The sequence below is a fragment of the Zosterops lateralis genome (genome assembly GCF_965231275.1).
Source record: "Zosterops lateralis genome assembly, chromosome: 8".
In the NCBI taxonomy this organism is placed as follows: domain Eukaryota; kingdom Metazoa; phylum Chordata; class Aves; order Passeriformes; family Zosteropidae; genus Zosterops; species Zosterops lateralis.
The window spans coordinates 20912357-20930207 of NC_139768.1; the positions used below are offsets into that span (position 1 = coordinate 20912357).

At 41.6% G+C, this 17851-nt stretch overlaps 1 protein-coding gene across 3 annotated transcripts in view; it reads left to right on the top strand.

Moving 5' to 3' along the window:
• Positions 1-17851, top strand: part of ATRNL1 (attractin like 1) — a 442299-nt gene that overhangs the window by 65766 nt on the left and 358682 nt on the right. For all 3 annotated transcript variants that reach the window (XM_083866025.1, XM_083866026.1, XM_083866027.1), the window contains exons 8-9: positions 9341-9596; positions 15555-15738. In XM_083866025.1, coding sequence (XP_083722151.1) covers positions 9341-9596; positions 15555-15738 — 440 coding nt within the window. The remainder of the gene's footprint in view (positions 1-9340; positions 9597-15554; positions 15739-17851) is intronic.

Here is a 17851-nt window from a genome sequence, read left to right on the forward strand (position 1 = left end):
GTCTGTCATGTGTAATGTACACGACTGTGCTTATCTGGGGGTGGCAGGTCCTGCAGTCGCCCTCGGGACACACTCTTTCGGGGAGTGATGGTATTGCCTGGGCGACTATCTGTCCCTTTGACAGATAAATGGGTGGAGTCGTGCAGCGGAGCCAGAGTTCAAACCACTCGGGATCCGCAGGAGTGGTTTGGGGAACAATCTCAATCTCTGGCGGGGTATGTTTACAATCCCCCACGACTACATATGTTGTGCCAATTTTGTGCCAGGTACCTCGATTTTTAGATACCGCCACGCGGTGCCATTCATCATCACGGATCCACAGGGCATCAGACAACTGAAGATGAAAGGGCACTCCTTCGCTTGTTGTTGTCAAGGACTTTCCTGTGAAAGGAACAGGCACATTCGGGTCAGGATCATCAGGTGAAGGACTCCTCAAAGGGGAGTCTCTTGTCTTGTCCGGTGAATTCCCTCTCAGAGGGCTCCTCTGCTGCCTCTGGGAAGAAAAAGTCAAGTCCGTTAAAATGTCATGTCCGGTACAACTCAAATCATCATTCCCCATTCCTCCTCCCCCGGCTTGGGCCACCCGATTGGGGTCATCGCACTGGGTGGCTCCGCGCTCCCTTATTCGTTTTTTTGTTGGGAGCGTCCTCCCCTCCCATTTCCTCCTCCTCCCTCTTTGGCTTGTTTAAATTCCTGAAACTCCCGTCTCAGGGGACAAGCCTGCCACCAGTGTCCTTGCTTGCCACATAAGGCGCAAGCCTTGTCAGCTGAATTTCCCGATGGACGCCTCCCTTTTGATACCACGGCCGCGTTGTCCTGATAGATGGTTGGGGTCTCTGTGGTTGCTGCATTCACGGTTTTCCGTCGCTGTTCCGGCCTCTCTGGCTTTGCTGATGTCATCAGCGGGACCACCTCAGTTACCACCTCGACATAGTCCTGTAATGTCGGCTTGGGAATCCGTGGAAGGGTCAGCATGGCCTGTTTGCAGACTTCGTTGGCGTGCCTGAACGCCAGCGACGTGACCAGCCTCTCCCTTGCCACTTCGTCCTCTTCCTGCTGCTCTATGGCTACCGTTAGCCTTTCCACAAACAGCAGGAAGTTTTCCTGAGGTCCCTGAAAAACATCTGAATACGATTCCATGGGGCCGGAAGGCCGCATGGTGGAAAACGCTTTCACAGCAACACGAGCAATTTGCCTTAACAACGGCTTTGGGAGGCTTTCAGCTTGTTTCTGGGGCATCTCCCATTCTCCCTCACCCATCACATGTGCCAGCGTGATCATGTTTCCATCATTGTCCACAGCTGTGTCAGGGTCATTTGACCACCCTGGGAGGGCGTCCTGCAAGTGCCTTTTCCAGGTTGCAAACCAGAGCTGATACTCAGTTCTGGAATGCAAGCACCTGAAAAGGTACTTGATGTCATGTGGGACAACCTCACTCCCGGTAACTTGGCCATCTAACAAACCAAGGAAGTACGGACTCATGCGGCCGTACTCCTTGAGGGCCTTCATGAGTTCCCTGACAACATTCTGGGACAACTGCTGCCACTTTGCCTCCTCATGCCCTCCCCTACCCCTCCTGTAGGTAACTGGAGCGATAGAAAGGACATGGGGACCATCACTTCCTGGATCCCACCCCTCCCCCTCCTTGCCCCAAGCGTGGGAACCGAAAGAAGGGGCGTGGGAACCGGGAGGCAGTGGGCGGGACTTGGGCGTCACCGAGGGGAGTGGCTTGCGACGGGAGGGGGGCGTGCCAGGGTCTGGGAAAGGCACGCCTTCGGAGGAGTGGTTTTGGGAGGAGACTCGGGAGGAGCGGCAGGTGGGGGGGTCATAGGAAGGGGTTTCAGAACAGTGACAGCCTCGGGGAAGGGTGGAAGGGGACGGAAAAGGGTTGGGGGGGGAAAACTCGGGAGACTGGGAAGGGGAAGGGAACGGGAGCGGGGCCATGGCGGCGGCGAGCGGCGCCCCCGGCAGCGGGCTAGCGGGCAGGGCGGACAAAGAGAACGACCGCGCCATGCGGCCGCCGCCATTCCGAGCCTCTGCCGCGCGAGCGCCGCGTGCCAGCGCCTCTGCCGCATGGCTGCCACACGGTTCTCCCGCGTGGGCACCGCGTGCGCATTCCACGCGCGCGCAGCGCGCGCCTTCCGCGTGGACGCCGCATGCGCCTGCGGCATGGAAGCCGCATGCGCCTGTCGCATGGGCGGGGCGTGCGTCTGCCGCATGGACACCGCGTGCGTTTGCCGCATGGACGCCGCATGCCCGTGCCACGCGGTCGCCATGCGGTTCTTCCGCATGGACGCCTGCCACGCGGTCGCCGCGCGGCTCCGCGCCTGCCGCGCAGGCGCCGAGCGGCTTTTCCCCCGCGCCTCCCGCGCGGGCGCCGAGCGGCTCCGCGCCGGCGCCTTCCGCGGCCCCCGCGCGGGCGCCGTTTGGCTCCGCGCGGGCATTTTGCGTGCACTCTTCTCCATTAACACTGAACTGAACTCGGGGTTTGTTTAGGGAGGTTTGGGGAAGGGAAAATTCCTCGGGAGCGTGGCCAGTGCTCCGCCGGGCGTCCCGGGCAGACTGCCCTGTCTGTCCCGGGCGGGGGGGCTGCATTTTGAAGGAGCCAGGGCTGGCGGGCTGCGCGCCCGCTGCGTCCTTGAAAATGCCGCGGCGGGGAGAAGGGGAGGGGGACACAGAGCGGGAAGAACGGGGGGAAACAGAGCTTCCTCCGGGAGACTGCTCTTTCTGCACTCCTTTCATGTTTTTCACGGCAGTTTGAATTTGCCGCGACCAGAACAGGTATTTCGCCGCATTTTTGTCTCCAGCGGCAGCTAATTTGGTAAGTTTTAAGATGACAGGGCTCCAATATCGGAGGTCCGTCACAACTTCCGGGTTCGTTACGGGGAAATGCAAATAGAGCGTGCGCACAAACTGCTTCAGTTCTCCTTTAGAAAACTTAAGATTATTAAAACTCAGAACTCCAACAAAACAACGAAAAACGTCTTTCTGTTCTGCCGAGAGCCTGGCACCCATTTTTCACTTCCAAACCGTTCCGCAACACAAAATAAACTAAAAACCGAATTCCAGCACAAAAAAACTCCGGTCAGGCAGCCCCCCCCACTGCCTCCGCCCCGAAGGTGCCTCGTAAAACAAAAAAACCCGCTTTAAACCCCGTCTGTGCCCGTGCGCAGACAAAAAGCGGGGGCTCCGCGCCGGGACCCGCCGGGTTCCGCCGCTTCCGCGGTCCCCGTTCCGGACCTGTCCCCGCCCGGGAATCGAACCTGCGCCGCCCGCGCCCGGGCCGGCAAAAAGACAAGCACGGCGCCGCTCCCGCGATCCCAGTATCCCGGTCCCCCGACCGGGATTCGAACTCGGGTCGCGGCGGTCAGAGCACTGAGCCCTAACCACTACACCACGGGCTCTGCCGTGCTGCTCCCGATCTCGCGGCCCCGGTTTCTTCCCGCGGCGCGCCCGTGTCGCTTCCCCCGATCCCGGAGCGAGCTGGGACCAGCTCGGAACCGCGGAAACTCAAAACATAAAACAACAAAAAGAAATAAAAACAGGAACCGAAAGTAAAACCCGAGAGAGGAAAACAACCCCCCCCCGGGCGCCGCGCGGCTGATCCCCCCAGGACAGTCTCTCCTGGGCTGGACCCCCTTTTTGGGTAGGGTGAGGGCAAGGGGCTCACTCGCTTACCCGTCCCTGGTTCCTGCGTGGGTACAGCGGTTTGGTCTGGGGTAAATCCGCACTGAGGAGGACTTCGCTGGGTGCTGCGAAGCTACCCTCTTCTCCCTCCCGGGAGCGCACCTGAAGGCTGCTTCCACTAGGAGGCGCGACGACAATGAAAAATCCGTAAAAGGTCCCGACGGACCGGATTCGAGCACGTGGCCCTCAGATTGAGGGCACAGCGTCAGAGCCGTCGCCGTCGAGCTGTCAGATGTTCGCCCACGCGTGACAGCCCCACGTTGGGCGCCAGCTTGCAGTGGTTCGGCTTTTTCCAATGGGTGCAGCTCCGGCCAGCCCTGCCGCCACTACATCCAGGGGCCACTTTGCCAGAGGCGTGGGCAAACTCGACCAAGGTGCGGATGGTGCGCAGAATAGAAAGGCGGGACTCCCAGGGTGTGCAACCAAGGGATGCGTGGTCCCAAGGCCGCGCTCCGGAGAGAGACGCTGGCCTCAAGATGGCACGGCTTTTTATTAGGTGGGTTCAGGGGTGGGATTGCGTGGGACCAATCGAAACTCTTTGCCAACGTATAATGAGGGATGCAGAACTTTTGAACCAATAACAAGTAACTTGGGGAGGAGGAATACACGATGAGGGGGTGGGGAAGTTATATAACTCAAAGATTGACACTTAACCGAAAGGTGGTAAATAACTATTATGGGATGGGGTTACCAGGACAACCAGGATTTTGGCGGGAAGGTTTGGGGGAAGGGGAGAAGGAGAGAAGGGGAGAAGGAGAGGGAAGGAGAGGTCATCTTAAACAATAGTAATAAATACAAAATTATAAAACACAAATTATAAAACCAAACTGGAGCAGTAAAAACCCAATTGGAATTGAATTTAAGCACCACCACACATAGGTCAATAGAACAAATTATTTTGGCTGTTCAGGATTTAATGTGAAGTGTGTACAAGTGTTACCCTGCTCTGCAGTACAGTCTATTGTTTGGGACTTAAGGGACAAGTGGGTGCTCCTGGTCTTTTGGTATTAAAACAGCCTCCTTGATCTATTTAATTTTTCCTCAATGTAAGATGTTCCCTTGTCAAGGATCTTTGACCAACCTCTTCCAGTCTTGACCATTCTCAATGAGAAATGTTTATTCTAAATTGAATTTCTTGTAATCCAAATTGTGCACATCACATCTGGTTAATTTGCTGGATTACCTTGGGAAGAGTCTGGCTTCCTCTTTTTTAACCTATCCCACCAGATAGGTTTAATTTTATTGGAATTATTTTGTTGTTTAACAAATATTGTCTCCAAAGATGATGATGGTATCAATAAGATGAAGAAATTAAGATGAATTTTATGGTTGTTTTGATTCTTCCAGCATTCAAATTGTGACAGTTTACTTTTTCTCCTATACTTGAGTTATTCTTTTGGTCCAGTCAAAAACGTGCATGTCATTCGTTACTCTATAAGAGAAATCCTAGATCAAAAGAATGTTTTCTTCTTTTGAGAAATGTGATTTAACTATTTTGTTCAAATCCTATCTTTGTTCTTATCATTCCTGCCTTCTGCTGTCATCCTCTCTGTCCAAAATGCACACTCAGATATTTACAGATCATATACCTTTTGTCATCTTTTTTTTTATCATTACGGTTCATCAAAATTTTCCACTGAAGTAGTTTTTTTCAGGGGGAAAAGTGCAATTTGAGAAAATGGAAACAATTACTGGAAAGTTTTGGTTTCATTGAAGCAAACAGGAGCTGCACTGGCTGTTGTGTTGGCTTGGACCTGCCAAGAAACCAACTGATGTGATCTGTAGGTGGGAATGTCATGATTGAGTGAGCTGTCAACCTGCTCTGTTTACAGGAAGAAATTTCTCATATTTCTGGAATTTCCTACTGAGCAGGAACTCTGAAGTTCAATAAACAATGTACTTTTCTATACTTCAATTTGCATAAAGTAATAGTCATATGATATTTTGGTTTAAAAACCACAAGGTCTTTCAAGGTTCCCATAACTTCTTAGAGAACATTACTCATATGATGTAGTATATCAAATATGGGCAAGGTTAGTTTATTGAGTAAATGCTCAACTTTTCTATCTCACACTCTAATTGAATGTTTTGGTTTTGATACCTGGTATCAGAACTTTAAAATATGAATGTGTTGGAGGCCTTGTATCTTCTTGGTGCTTATCTACCTGTTTTGTTATCTCTTCCATGGAAAAATCTGCTTCTTGTCTTTCTCTCTCCTCTAGACTGAGGACAATTTTTAAGATCTTTAATTTGGGCTAGATTCTTCATACTTTTTTTGCACTAATTTCACAAAGAATCTCAATTTTATATTTTTTTCTGGCCTTTTAAAAAATATATATTATTTTACTTTGCATTCCTGCCTGGTTTGCTATCTTATAAACAAATATCTACTTTACTTAATTCAAGTAAATGTCAGCAGTGTTTGTGTACTAGCATACTTTAAACTCTGTGTCTGATGTGTTGTGTCTTCCAGAAAGCCTCACCTTTAGCATATACCTTGATTTATATTTCGTACAGAAGTAATTTATAAAAGTAGTATAAAGCTTATAAAGGGATTCTTTCTTTTCTGTCACGATTTTTATGCTGCATAGGACCATTTGCACTTGTATCATTCTTAGAATCCATTCCTGTCAAGGTTTTCCAAATAAATGTTTATCTTCATGTGCTTAGGAGGTTGGGGTTTGCCCTGTTATAGGTATGCATGTAATATTTTTTCATTTCAGTTCTGTATTTCTTCCACTGACTTTGGTCTCTCAGCTTTTTTTTTTTTTTTTTTTTTTTTTTTTTTTTTTTTTTTTTTTTTGTGTGTGTGTGTGTGTGTTCAGCTGATCATCACTTACTTTAAAAGTGTTTTTCACCAGTGCTAGGAGCTTCTTAATCTCAGAAATACCCCTTAGCAAAGCTTAGTTAAATCTGGTTTTGTGGCTGATAAAGCAGTTGTCATGACCTTCTTGTCTTCTTCTCTGTGAATATTCTTGTATACAGGATCTGCTGTGTCACCTGAAAGATTGCTCCTCACAGAAGTGTTCTTTTATCTGAACTTTGAATCATTTAAGCAGAACTGTGAGGAGGACTATGCTATTGTCAGCTGTCTGAGAAATCATTTCAAAGTTCATGCAGCTCTTTAGGTCACTTTTTTTTTTTTTTTTTTTTTTTTTTTTTTTTTTTTTTAAGAGTGTCTTTCCTTGGTGTCAGAAGTATTTCTTTTAAATACTGTTATACAGCCCCTGCAGCTCCCTAATTAGCTCTCTCTTTATGCCATAGTCAGTTATCAGCATTTCAAAATAAGTAGTTCACAATTTTAGTGATGCCTATTTGACTTTGGAGATCTATGTGATACTGTAAGGAATGAGCCATATATGATCCTTTCAAGAAGAGTATTTGTTCAGGCCATTCCTTTGGATCAGTGCACATCCTTCTTCAGTTTTTGTGGGTCTTTACCAAGCTCTTTAGAAATGTTTTATCTCCTAGGAAAAGAATGGTTTCAGATACATATCTCTCTAATCCTACTACAAATTCCTTCTGTGAACATCTTTTGTTCAAATACCACCAGTAGCACAGAGTATCCCTCCATAGGAATGATTTAAGTTCCAAATTGAGAAATGTTCACCTGCCTCAAATGAAAAAATCATTGAAAATTTTACAGAAATTTCAAGTGTACTGTTGAAGATCTATTGGAGAGTTTGGTCAGGCATTTGCTGACTAATATTGCTGGGTAATGAGGAGTCTTTTCTTACTGTTCTGGACTCTGTTCCTTACCAATAACCACAAGGGTATGGGACAGCGTTATCACCCTCTAAAACCTTTGTTTTGCTGGACTGAAAAGATTTGTCATTCTACTGATCACCTGTATTTGCAATGCCTGCCCATTCATGGAGAGTCAAGAGTTCATCTCTCTTGATGTGTATGATGATAATAACCTGAAATTTACATTTATATATTTAGAAATCCATCAACTTTTTACAACATCTGAATTTTCTGCATGATTGATGCAGAAACTTCTTTGGTAGTTTCCTTATCTTCCAGCCTCTTTTTCTGAGTATTTCATGCCAAGTCAAACTTTGACAAATGTGCTAAACCTGCAGTTTCCTTTTTTAAAAGTTTTTTAAAAATTAATTTAAGCTTGGTAAGGCTGTGTTTAGGGTAAGCCCCAGAATATGGCATTGTAGAATGCAGAAGACAACTGTACAGCATGCAAATGGGATGCAGAATGTATGGGTTGGTTATGTCCTATCAAAGACTGAGTATCAATCTCAGAACCAAAGGAAAATTTTCCACCCAGTATAAAGTGTCCTTGAGCAAGTCTGTGAAGCCAACAATCTGGAATCTGTTCTGTGACTTTGCATACCTCAGCTTGCAAATCCAGAGGAAGTGAAATTTGGTAGGATTTGCTTTCAGTCAATATTTAAGTAAATCACTCATTACTTACCAGAACAGATGGCTTTGCTATTTGAGATGTGTGGTTCATGATGGCTGGAATATGTTTTGCATTCCTTAAAAAGAACTCAAAGTGCTCCTCTGTGGGACTTGATTTTAGTAAATGTTCTCAAGAGGAGCCAGCCACGTCCTGGGCTGCATCAAAAGCAGCATGACCAACAGGTTGAGGGAGGTGATTCTGCCTCTGCTCTGCTCTCATGGAGCCTTGTGTCCAGCCCTGGCACACCCAGCGTAAGAAGCACTGTTGGAGCAAGTCCTGAGAAGGGGCCACTGAGGTGATCAGGTGTCTGAAGCACCTCTCCAAGAGGACAGGCTGAAGTGTTGGGGTTGTTCAGCCAGGAGAAGGTCTGGTGACACCTTATAGCACTTTCCTGTACCTAATGAGGCTACAAGAGAGCTGGTGGGTGGTGTTTTACAAGAGGTTGAAGTGGCAGGACAAGGGGAGATGTCTCTAAACTATGTGAAGGCAGGTTTGGTTAAGATACTGGTGAGAAGCTCCTCAGTGTGAGGGTGGTGAGGCCCTGGCACAGGTTGCCCAGAGAAGCTGTGGCTGCCCCATCCCTGGAAGTGTCCAAGGTGAGGTTGAACAAACTGGGGTAGTGGAAGGTGTCCCTGCCCGTGGTGCTGGGGGTGAAAAAAGATGAACTTTAAGGCACCTTCCAACACAGATCATTTTATGATTCCATATACGTGTTCTCCCTTTTCTTTGGGTTCTGGTGACTGGATTTTCTCGGAACTTAAATTACTTTGCTGGTAGGAGAGAATGTGCTCTCTTGTGCAAGTGCTGAATGAAATCCCCATAGACTGAGTGTGTGGAAAATCACATTTTAATTTTGTGAACTGTTCCTTAAGAAAACAATATAATATCCTTTCTTTAGCTTTTTTTAAAGTAGAATGCTGCGGTATGGATTAGAAGAGCCATGTAATTAAAGGTTTTCTGGTTGAAATAATCTCTTTGAGATTCATTTTGGTGTCATTTTCATGGCTAGATTTATTTTTCAGAGAAATAGACTCCTTATCATTGTTGGTTTAGTTTAAGTATCATTGTCTGGGATTAGTGTCTGATATTGAGCTGGTTAATGTAAGATTAAATGTGAAGATTTAAGTCAGATTGCTCAGTTATGAAATATTGCTCAGCAGAGAAGTGTGCAGTTCAGATATTACCTTTCTGTAATCCATTATTTGCTTTCTCCTCTCTCCTTTCCCATTTTTACAGGAAGACATCTACATGTATGGAGGCAAAATTGAAACAAGTTATGGCAATGTCACTGATGAACTGTGGGTTTTCAACATACCCAGTCAAACATGGAGTACCAGAATTCCTGCAGTCCTTGTCCATGGACAGCAATATGCTGTGGAAGGTCATTCAGCACACATAGTAGAGCTGGACAGCAGAGATGTGGTTATGATTGTAATTTTTGGATATTCTTCCATATATGGTTACACTAGCATTGTGCAGGAATATTACATCAGTAAGTCACTTTCAAATCATTTTGATCATGTAGTGATAAAAAAAGTGCTGGGTTTTTTAAAGTGAAAAAAAGTGATCTTTCTTATTTTTTCAGAAAGAAAAATATGTATTTTCCAAAATAAAGAAAGCCTCACCTTTTTTTCTTCAAGTAATAGCATTTCATGTGTGTTTCATTGGAGCACCATGACTTTTTCCATTTTTGTACATGGTTGTGGTGCCCTAAAGGGGATAAAAATTGAATAAAGAAATTCTTCACTGTGGTAATTGTGACAAAACGTAGTTTTTAAACACAGATTTCCTGTTTTTACCATGCACTAGAAGAGCAAAATCAACAATAATTTAGTTATTTTAAAGTTTTTTTAATGTTGGTGCATTATTTTCATTCTGTTGTATTGTTTTTAAATAAAATAACTTAGTTCATCATTGTATATAGGGCTCTCTCATAAAGATATACATGTTGCTGTCAGAGGTAATAATTAAAAATGAACTCTAGTTTTCTCTAAATAACCTACCATGTCCGTGTGGGTTTCCCCTTGTGAACTGCAAGCTGTTCCTAGGGGTGTTTTTAAATGTTAAAATTAAATAAACCAAGAGAAATCTTTTTATCATATATGTGATACAGCTAAGGTACTCCTTAAATGGAATAATATTGAAAATCTGTCTGATAAATCCATAGGAATATTTATATGCTTACTCATTAAAATTATAGTCTTTTGTTTAATTCCCTTTTTTCTCTTGAGTTTATCTGAGTCTCTGTTATTTATGCAATTGCAGAAGGCATAGTACAAAATTTCATAGTAATACCTACATGCTAAAGGATAATAATTGTTTTTAATTGTTCCATTTAACCTCTTTTTTCATGTATGCATATTTATATAAATGCTCTTTTAACAGATTTTTAGATTGGGAAAATCACTTCAAAACTCAGATGATTCTTATGTTCTCTGGCATTATCTCTGATAACAGTGTCAAAATTATATAACGGTGTTGAAAAAGGATAAAAGTGAATGGCAGTAAGAGGAAGAGCACCATAATGTGCTTTATTCACACTGAAAAATTCCAATTTAACTGCATAAAAGCTACTATAAAACTCTGGTCTAGAATGATGTTTCACAACAGTAGTCTAAGATTTGTTAAGCATTAAGGGCCATTTTTTGGAAAAACTTAATTTCAGAATTTTTTTTTTTTTTTTTTTTTTTTTTTTTTTTTTTTTTTTTTTTTTTTTTTTTTTTGTGAAGGAAACAATATGTTCTAGCTTTCTGCATGCTTGTTCACTGTAATGTCTGTTGGAAAACTTTAAATAGTTTGCTTCTTCTGTTAGAACTTTAAATTATTTGCTTCTTCACATGCTACTAATTTAATATGGAGTAGAAGTACCAATTTTATTCTCACCTATTATTGTTGTTAGTTTAATTAGGAAGAAGGGAACATAATTTGTAGAGTAAAATTTTCTGCCTGGCTGATTTTATTGATGGCCGTATGGTTGAAATGGACAGCTTGTTCCTGTTTTAATTTTTTTTTTAATGTTACAGCTACGTTTCTGGAGGATTAATAAAACCGTAGTTAAGCATATATAACACACAGAAACAAAAAAAAATTCCCAACCTTCCCTACCACAGTGATAAGCTTGGAGTAAGAGAAAGCAGTTCTCTGTCAGTTATGTGTCAATTATTCTCAAGATTTAATGTCTCCTTTTTGGGAGTGTATTTTTGTCATATTCTGGTGAGAAATTTAATTTATTAGAGAAAATGTGCTTTTCTTGCATCAAATACAAAGGAAACTTATAACAGTATAGGGTATTACTGTGGAAACCCATAGACTTCAGCAAGTCTTGTGATCTGATGAAGGATTGATTACTGGGGCTCACAGTGCTTTGCAGAACATGGTGTACCTGGACCATTGCTACCACAGAAAATGCTTATGGTTCATTTCACCTCACTGCATCTCCCTCCTTTCCCTCCCCTCTAAGTTAACTGAATTTTGTGGTAAATTTTCCTGAATTCTGTGTTGGCCGTGGCATTTATCTAGTTTTGCAGCTGTAGGAACACATTTTTAACCATAAAATTCCAGCTAGTGGTTTGAATTAAGAATGACAGTTTTTTGGGAGGACTTCAGCAGCTCAGGATCCAAACTTAAAAGACATAGGAAATGAGAAGTATTCCTGTGAACTCACCTGAACAGGAAATGAAGTTTCATAAAAATAAGGATTTCTGACATGATAGAAAGAAAACAACCCTAGTTTTAATTTCTCTGCTTGCTTTAAAAGCATATTATTTTAACATTTCAAATTGTTGTTTTTCTACATGTTAACAGTAATGGCTTTTATCCTAATGAAGGGTGTTTCTCAAACATTTACTGCATGTCTACTGAAAGAAGGAAACATAGAGCCAGTTTATCCTTTGGTTCATATGAACTGAAACCTCTAGGATCCAGTTCTTTGATGAACTCAAACTTGGCACATGGAATTCTGCTGCTAAAGCCTTCTTTAGTTGCTGTGACCATGATTTCCATGGGATCTGGGTTAAGAAACACCTGAAGAGGTTTTAAATAATTGTGGAAATAGCTAGCTTTTCATGAATGTATGTAGTTCTTGTTAATAGAACATGCCAGTCAAAGGTGTATCTGATCTCAAAATGTCTCTAGCATTGTCAGATTAGGGGAGAAAGTAATTTCTTTTAGAGTAAAATAAATTCTGGAATAATTGGGCAGGGTTTGCAGGCAGATTTTTGCCATGCATGTGAATTTATTTCTTCTCCAAAGGTGTGGTGGCTACTGCAGGAAGAAAAGAGCTTCCTGTTGTCCTTTCTTGCTGTGCCTAGACTTACGACTTCTGAGGAACCAGTAAATCCTGATATGGGAATTATGTGAATGATTTTACTAACTTGAACCATAAAGCTTTTCTGAGTTACTCCCCAGGGAAATTTATTTCCCTTTAGGTTAGCAATACCTCATAAACCTTCCAAGAATCTCAATGTGAGTCTCAAGGTGAATATAATAATTGTGTTTTGTTTTAGCTGAGGTTTATAAAGGCTCCTTATATATTAAGAAACTTCTGAATAAGTCTTCTGTGATTTAATTTTATTTCTTTCACAAGACAGAGATTTCTTTGGATTAACATAATATCACTATTTTAGACTGGATTTTTTTATGGATTTAAGAAGTAGGTTATAGATTGCTTTTGATTAATTGTATTTCTTTGAAATAATGTAAAAAGAAATGGCCCCATGATGTAACATGGCTTCTCTTTTTTTGTTAAAGTTAGCTTAAACTTCCTAGTCGCTTGTAAGACTTTCAAGTTTGTCACTGTGGTAAAGTGAAAGTGGCACACACAGCAAGGTGCTTCTTGGACATTTTGTTCTTTTTACCTGATCTGTATAAAGGTTGTATTATGTTAAGGACAGATCAGGCCAATGTAGCTTCCTTATTTTTACACTATGTACTAGACTTGAAATTTATATCTGGAAAAAAAATTAAAGCCTCCTATTTCCTTATTTCTGGCTTGTTTGTTCATGAAGCTCTTTCTGCATTTGACTTTTTAAGCTGTTGAGAATGCAGTTTCACATGACTAATTTGGTCAATCAAGTACTTCTTATTCTTATATGTATATTTCTATATTCTTATGATATAATGATAGAAGGATGGGGCTCTCTGAGTATGAGAAGAGTTATGTAAACATCTTCAATAAAAATTGAAGTTTTGTTAAAAAGTATGTGAAGATTCATATCAGTAAACGGCTTCAAAAAGTCAGATCATGTAATGTCTTTAAATACAGACAGGATAGTATTTTTGTCTGAATGATGCACTATTCAAGATACCGAAGTGTGAATGAAATCAAAACTGTACGTACACATTTCAATATTAGAAATTCAGGCAACTCAGCTAAATTATAGAATGGAAAGTAGAAGGAGCAACTGTAACACTGCTTTTGGCTTTTATTTCAGAAAGATGGTGCTGGACATTTTCTTGAATTTAGGTAGTTATTCATTGCACATATTTCTTTTATTCAAGAAGGAACAGGTTTTCCTATGTCTGCCAGAGTCATGTAAAGTGATGCGATATGCAATGTTACTGTGACAGTATTCTAAATGCTACACAGGATCATAGACCCATTTAGGTTGGAAAAGACCTCAGTATCATCAAATATGACCCTTGCTACATGAACCATAATGCTCCATAAGTGCTACATGAACCAGTCAGATAGAAATGCAAAGTATCTTGCATATTATCAACAGCATTGTGCCAATTTTTGTGGAGAAATAGTTGTTCTTCTCTGAAAAGTGTATATGCCAATCTCTAGGACTGATCATTAAATAAATAAATGAAGTTACTATGCTGGTAATAGAAAGGTGTATCTGCAGGCTGACTCCTCACCAACCCTCTTATAGAAATTCTATCAAGTAAATTTATTTGTTATCAAAGTAATATGTATGTAATATACAGTATTATCAGTACAAATTTGATATTTGTGTTCAGAATTTCACTTCTTCATAGCTTGATAATATCTAACATGGGGATTGAAATAAAATACTGCTTACTTTACACTACAGATAAGTAATGTAAATATTCTGTGTCAGCTATAAATAGTGTACTACACAAATACCAGCATTCATACACACAGAAATAATCACAATTCTTCCTCAGAATCTATTCTTTATAACGAGCCATAAGCATGTGTTACCAAAAAAAATGTAACTTATAGCAGTGCCTGGAAAGTATAATAGCAAAAGTAATAACTGGAAATCATGAGCCTCTTCATGAGAATCTGGAGGAAAAAGAGTTACTCTAAGGTACCTACATAATATCAGATAAAAATTGGAATGGGATTTAACCTAACTTTCAGAGGAAGCCAAGTGTATGGTGCTGTGTGCTAACCTTGGATAAGTAACTTTATAATGGTAGCCAGTTGAGGTTAAGAACTTGGAGACTGCTCCATTTTGAATGTCCTTGTCCAGACTGTGCTCTTCTGACAATTTCCAAGAGACTGGAAGTGGATTACTTCTGTTTCATGTCTGTAGCACTGATTCCCAGTCATCACAGCCTTCTGTATAGGCTGCCTTGTGCAGGAAATACCTCCTGGCTTGCTCTTTTTGTGACTTACATCATCATCTGGGAAGATGGAGGGGGAAAAAAAGATATTTTGGGGCTACAGGCAGCAAGAACTCACTTAACAGCTGTCTTTATATTTGCTATGGTAAAATATTTTCCGGTTGTATTCTCTTCTTCAGTCATAACAGCTCTTGTGGCTGGTTTTGTTTGGTGTCTCTTTGCAGTTATTAATCATGTGATGTAAAATGTGGATTTAAATGCCAATTTAATGAGCTGCTATCAAATTATTCTTTTGTGAGTGTTCTGCAACTGAATGGGTATATTTGCAGTTAAACAACTAAGAAACAGTGGTTGGAAGTGGATTTTAGCTCAATAATTTCACGGTTACTCCCAAAGTGTCTGCCCATATCCGTGCACCTTATGTTGTGTGCTTCTCACGACTCACTGCAGTTCAGTCTCTGCCAGGCTCCTCCAGACTCCCCATGACTGAGCACAGGTGTTCCTAATGAATCTGAAGGAGCTGGAACACTAAATTCTCATCAGCCATCTCTGGCGAGAATTAATCATAACTCCTAATTTCAAATTTTAAAAAGCTTTGGGCTTTTTTTTTTGTTTGTTTGTTTAGTGTGAGTGCTGAAGTCGCAGGTGGGAGAGGATGAGATGCTGCCTGGTAGCTGTAACAATGATGTATTTGTGATTTGATTAAGAGCAGCAGATGATAGTCTGACGACATTATCTAATTGCAGATATTTTGATACATTGGTATAAAACTACTTCTTAAGACAAATCCTGATAGTTATTGTTGTATTTAGAATTATATTGGAAATTATTTTATATACTTAAAACTCCTAGTACTGTGATTAAGCAGTACTAAACCTTTAAATTGTTTTTTTTTTTTTAATGTCTCTTCAAGGGTCTAACTCTTGGCTTGTACCAGAAACAAAAGGAGCAATTGTTCAAGGTGGATATGGCCATACCAGTGTCTATGATGAACTGACAAAATCTGTTTATGTCCATGGTGGATACAAAGCATTGCCTGGCAATAAATATGGATTGGTGGATGATCTTTACAGATATGAAGTTAATACTCGGACATGGTAAGTTGGATTTATGATGTAGGAAACCAAGTTGTAGGTTGCTGAAATAACCAGAAGTGTAGAGTAAGGTCAAAGGTACAAAGTCATGCAAGTACTTCTATATCCTTTGCACATTTCAGAGCATCACGTTCTCTGTGACAAAATGGAAGAATTGTGGTGAGGGACTAGACCTGAGTTAATGAATTAGTGGAGCTATTCATTGAAAGGATGGCAGGGAGGAAGCTTTGTGCATGTTTTACAAATTAGGAGAAAGTTCTCCTTTGCAGACACAACCACTGTGCAGAAATCACACGTGAACTGTTTCCTTATAGTGTGAATATACTGCTGGTGTACGTTACAGTGGCTGTTATTTAAAGAAGCAGAAAACTCTAAAAATTGCGGAAGGTTATTCTTTCACAAAACTATCAGAAATAAGAGAGAAAACCTCTCTCTTATAGGTATTATATAGGAATCCTTAGTTATGCTCTTGGTGTTTCTCTTTCTATCAGTTCATTGTTCCTCAAGTTTATTGCATTTTATGAAGGACAGAAAGTGACCTTGAATGTTTTTTCGTCATCTTAGAGATGATTTGAGATCAAGAACTATTTCTTTGAACATTTTATTCTTGTGATTTAATATTTGTTTAGAGCACTAATGGCTTCACTTTAAGCATTCTAAACTTGCTCTCAGATGTTGGAAGCATGGGTTTGATTTCACAGAGGTTCTTAATACCATTAACTCATGGCATTTGGAAACATTAATACAAGATTTTTTTTTTCTCTTTAAATGTATTTATAAGTTCCTGGAATTTTAATGCTTTCTTATTCTATTTTTGGAACAAAGTGATATTTTTTCCTTTGATGGTCTGTTCAACAATAAAATAATAATAATTGCTGGAATATTTTAATGTATTATTCATATAAAAACTAATAAAGAATATTTTGGTAGACTCTATACTAGTATAGCATTCTCTGCAGCTTGTAGAGAAGTCAAGTCTTTGTTTTGTGAGATTTACACTGGGAATGAATTTTACTATGGGACTGATTTACTGTGGGCTCAGAGGATGGAGTAATGACACGTCGTAATAAAATCTGAATCTTTGTTTACTGTATCTATGACACCTTATGATTAGCATTCAAAGCACTTGGTGAGGTAAAAGACTGAACGTGCCACTGGATAGGTGTGGTAGGAGGAAGAGCTGGAATTTTGATGTCTCTAATGCCCATGTTCCTGCCATTTGCTGATCCTCACTCTATCTCTGGCACTCATTTCGTTTCTGTGGCTGATCTGGCAGAGGTTCATAGGCTTCAGTAAGCTGAGGTATACAAATCTGATTACCTGTTCAACTCAGTTGCATGTAGGTTTTCATTTCTTAATATCAATTAAACAAGCTTTATGTTTCTTGGAATGTGAGGGGGCAGTATTTTAATTCCTAGTGTGAACTGTATTCCTAATACACCATGGGGAATTACAGTGTTGGTAATACCTACATTGCTTTGCATTACTGCCCTGCTGCTGCAGCTGGGGCACAATGTAGAGCAGGGCTTGGATAATGGCCTGAGGCAGTGGAAGCACCTGCTGGCTCCTGGGTATTTGTGTTACCATTACAGAGCCGTGCAGCACTTGGCTCCAGCGTAGTTAGCACGGACTAATGTTTGCAGATACACGAATATGTGCATAAATAATGGATTCAGGGGAGTGTGTGCTGAGACTCTCACAGAATTTGCATGGGGCTGATATGTGTTGGAGAGTTCTCTAGACTGCCCTCATTAGTGATGCTAATGAACAGTGAAAATCGTGGCCAAATTAACAAACTTCCAGTTCTGCTGAATCTTGAGGAAAAGTTGCTGTTACTCGGAGGGATGAAACTCGGCACACAATATGCAATGATTGTAGGAAAGAAACCCCACACTATGGTAGGGACCAGGAGTGGGGCTACACAGTTGGGTCAGAAGCAGAAAAGTGAGTAGCCCAGAAAAGAAAACCTGTGGGGGTTTTTATATCCACTGTATAGAGGAAAGTCCTTAGTTTTCCCCAGAGCAGTGTATGTCTCTTCATGCTTTTAGTGATCAACACAACTGTTTGTAGACAGCTGTGAGGCAGGATCATCAAGGCAGAGCCTAGTGTATAGCAG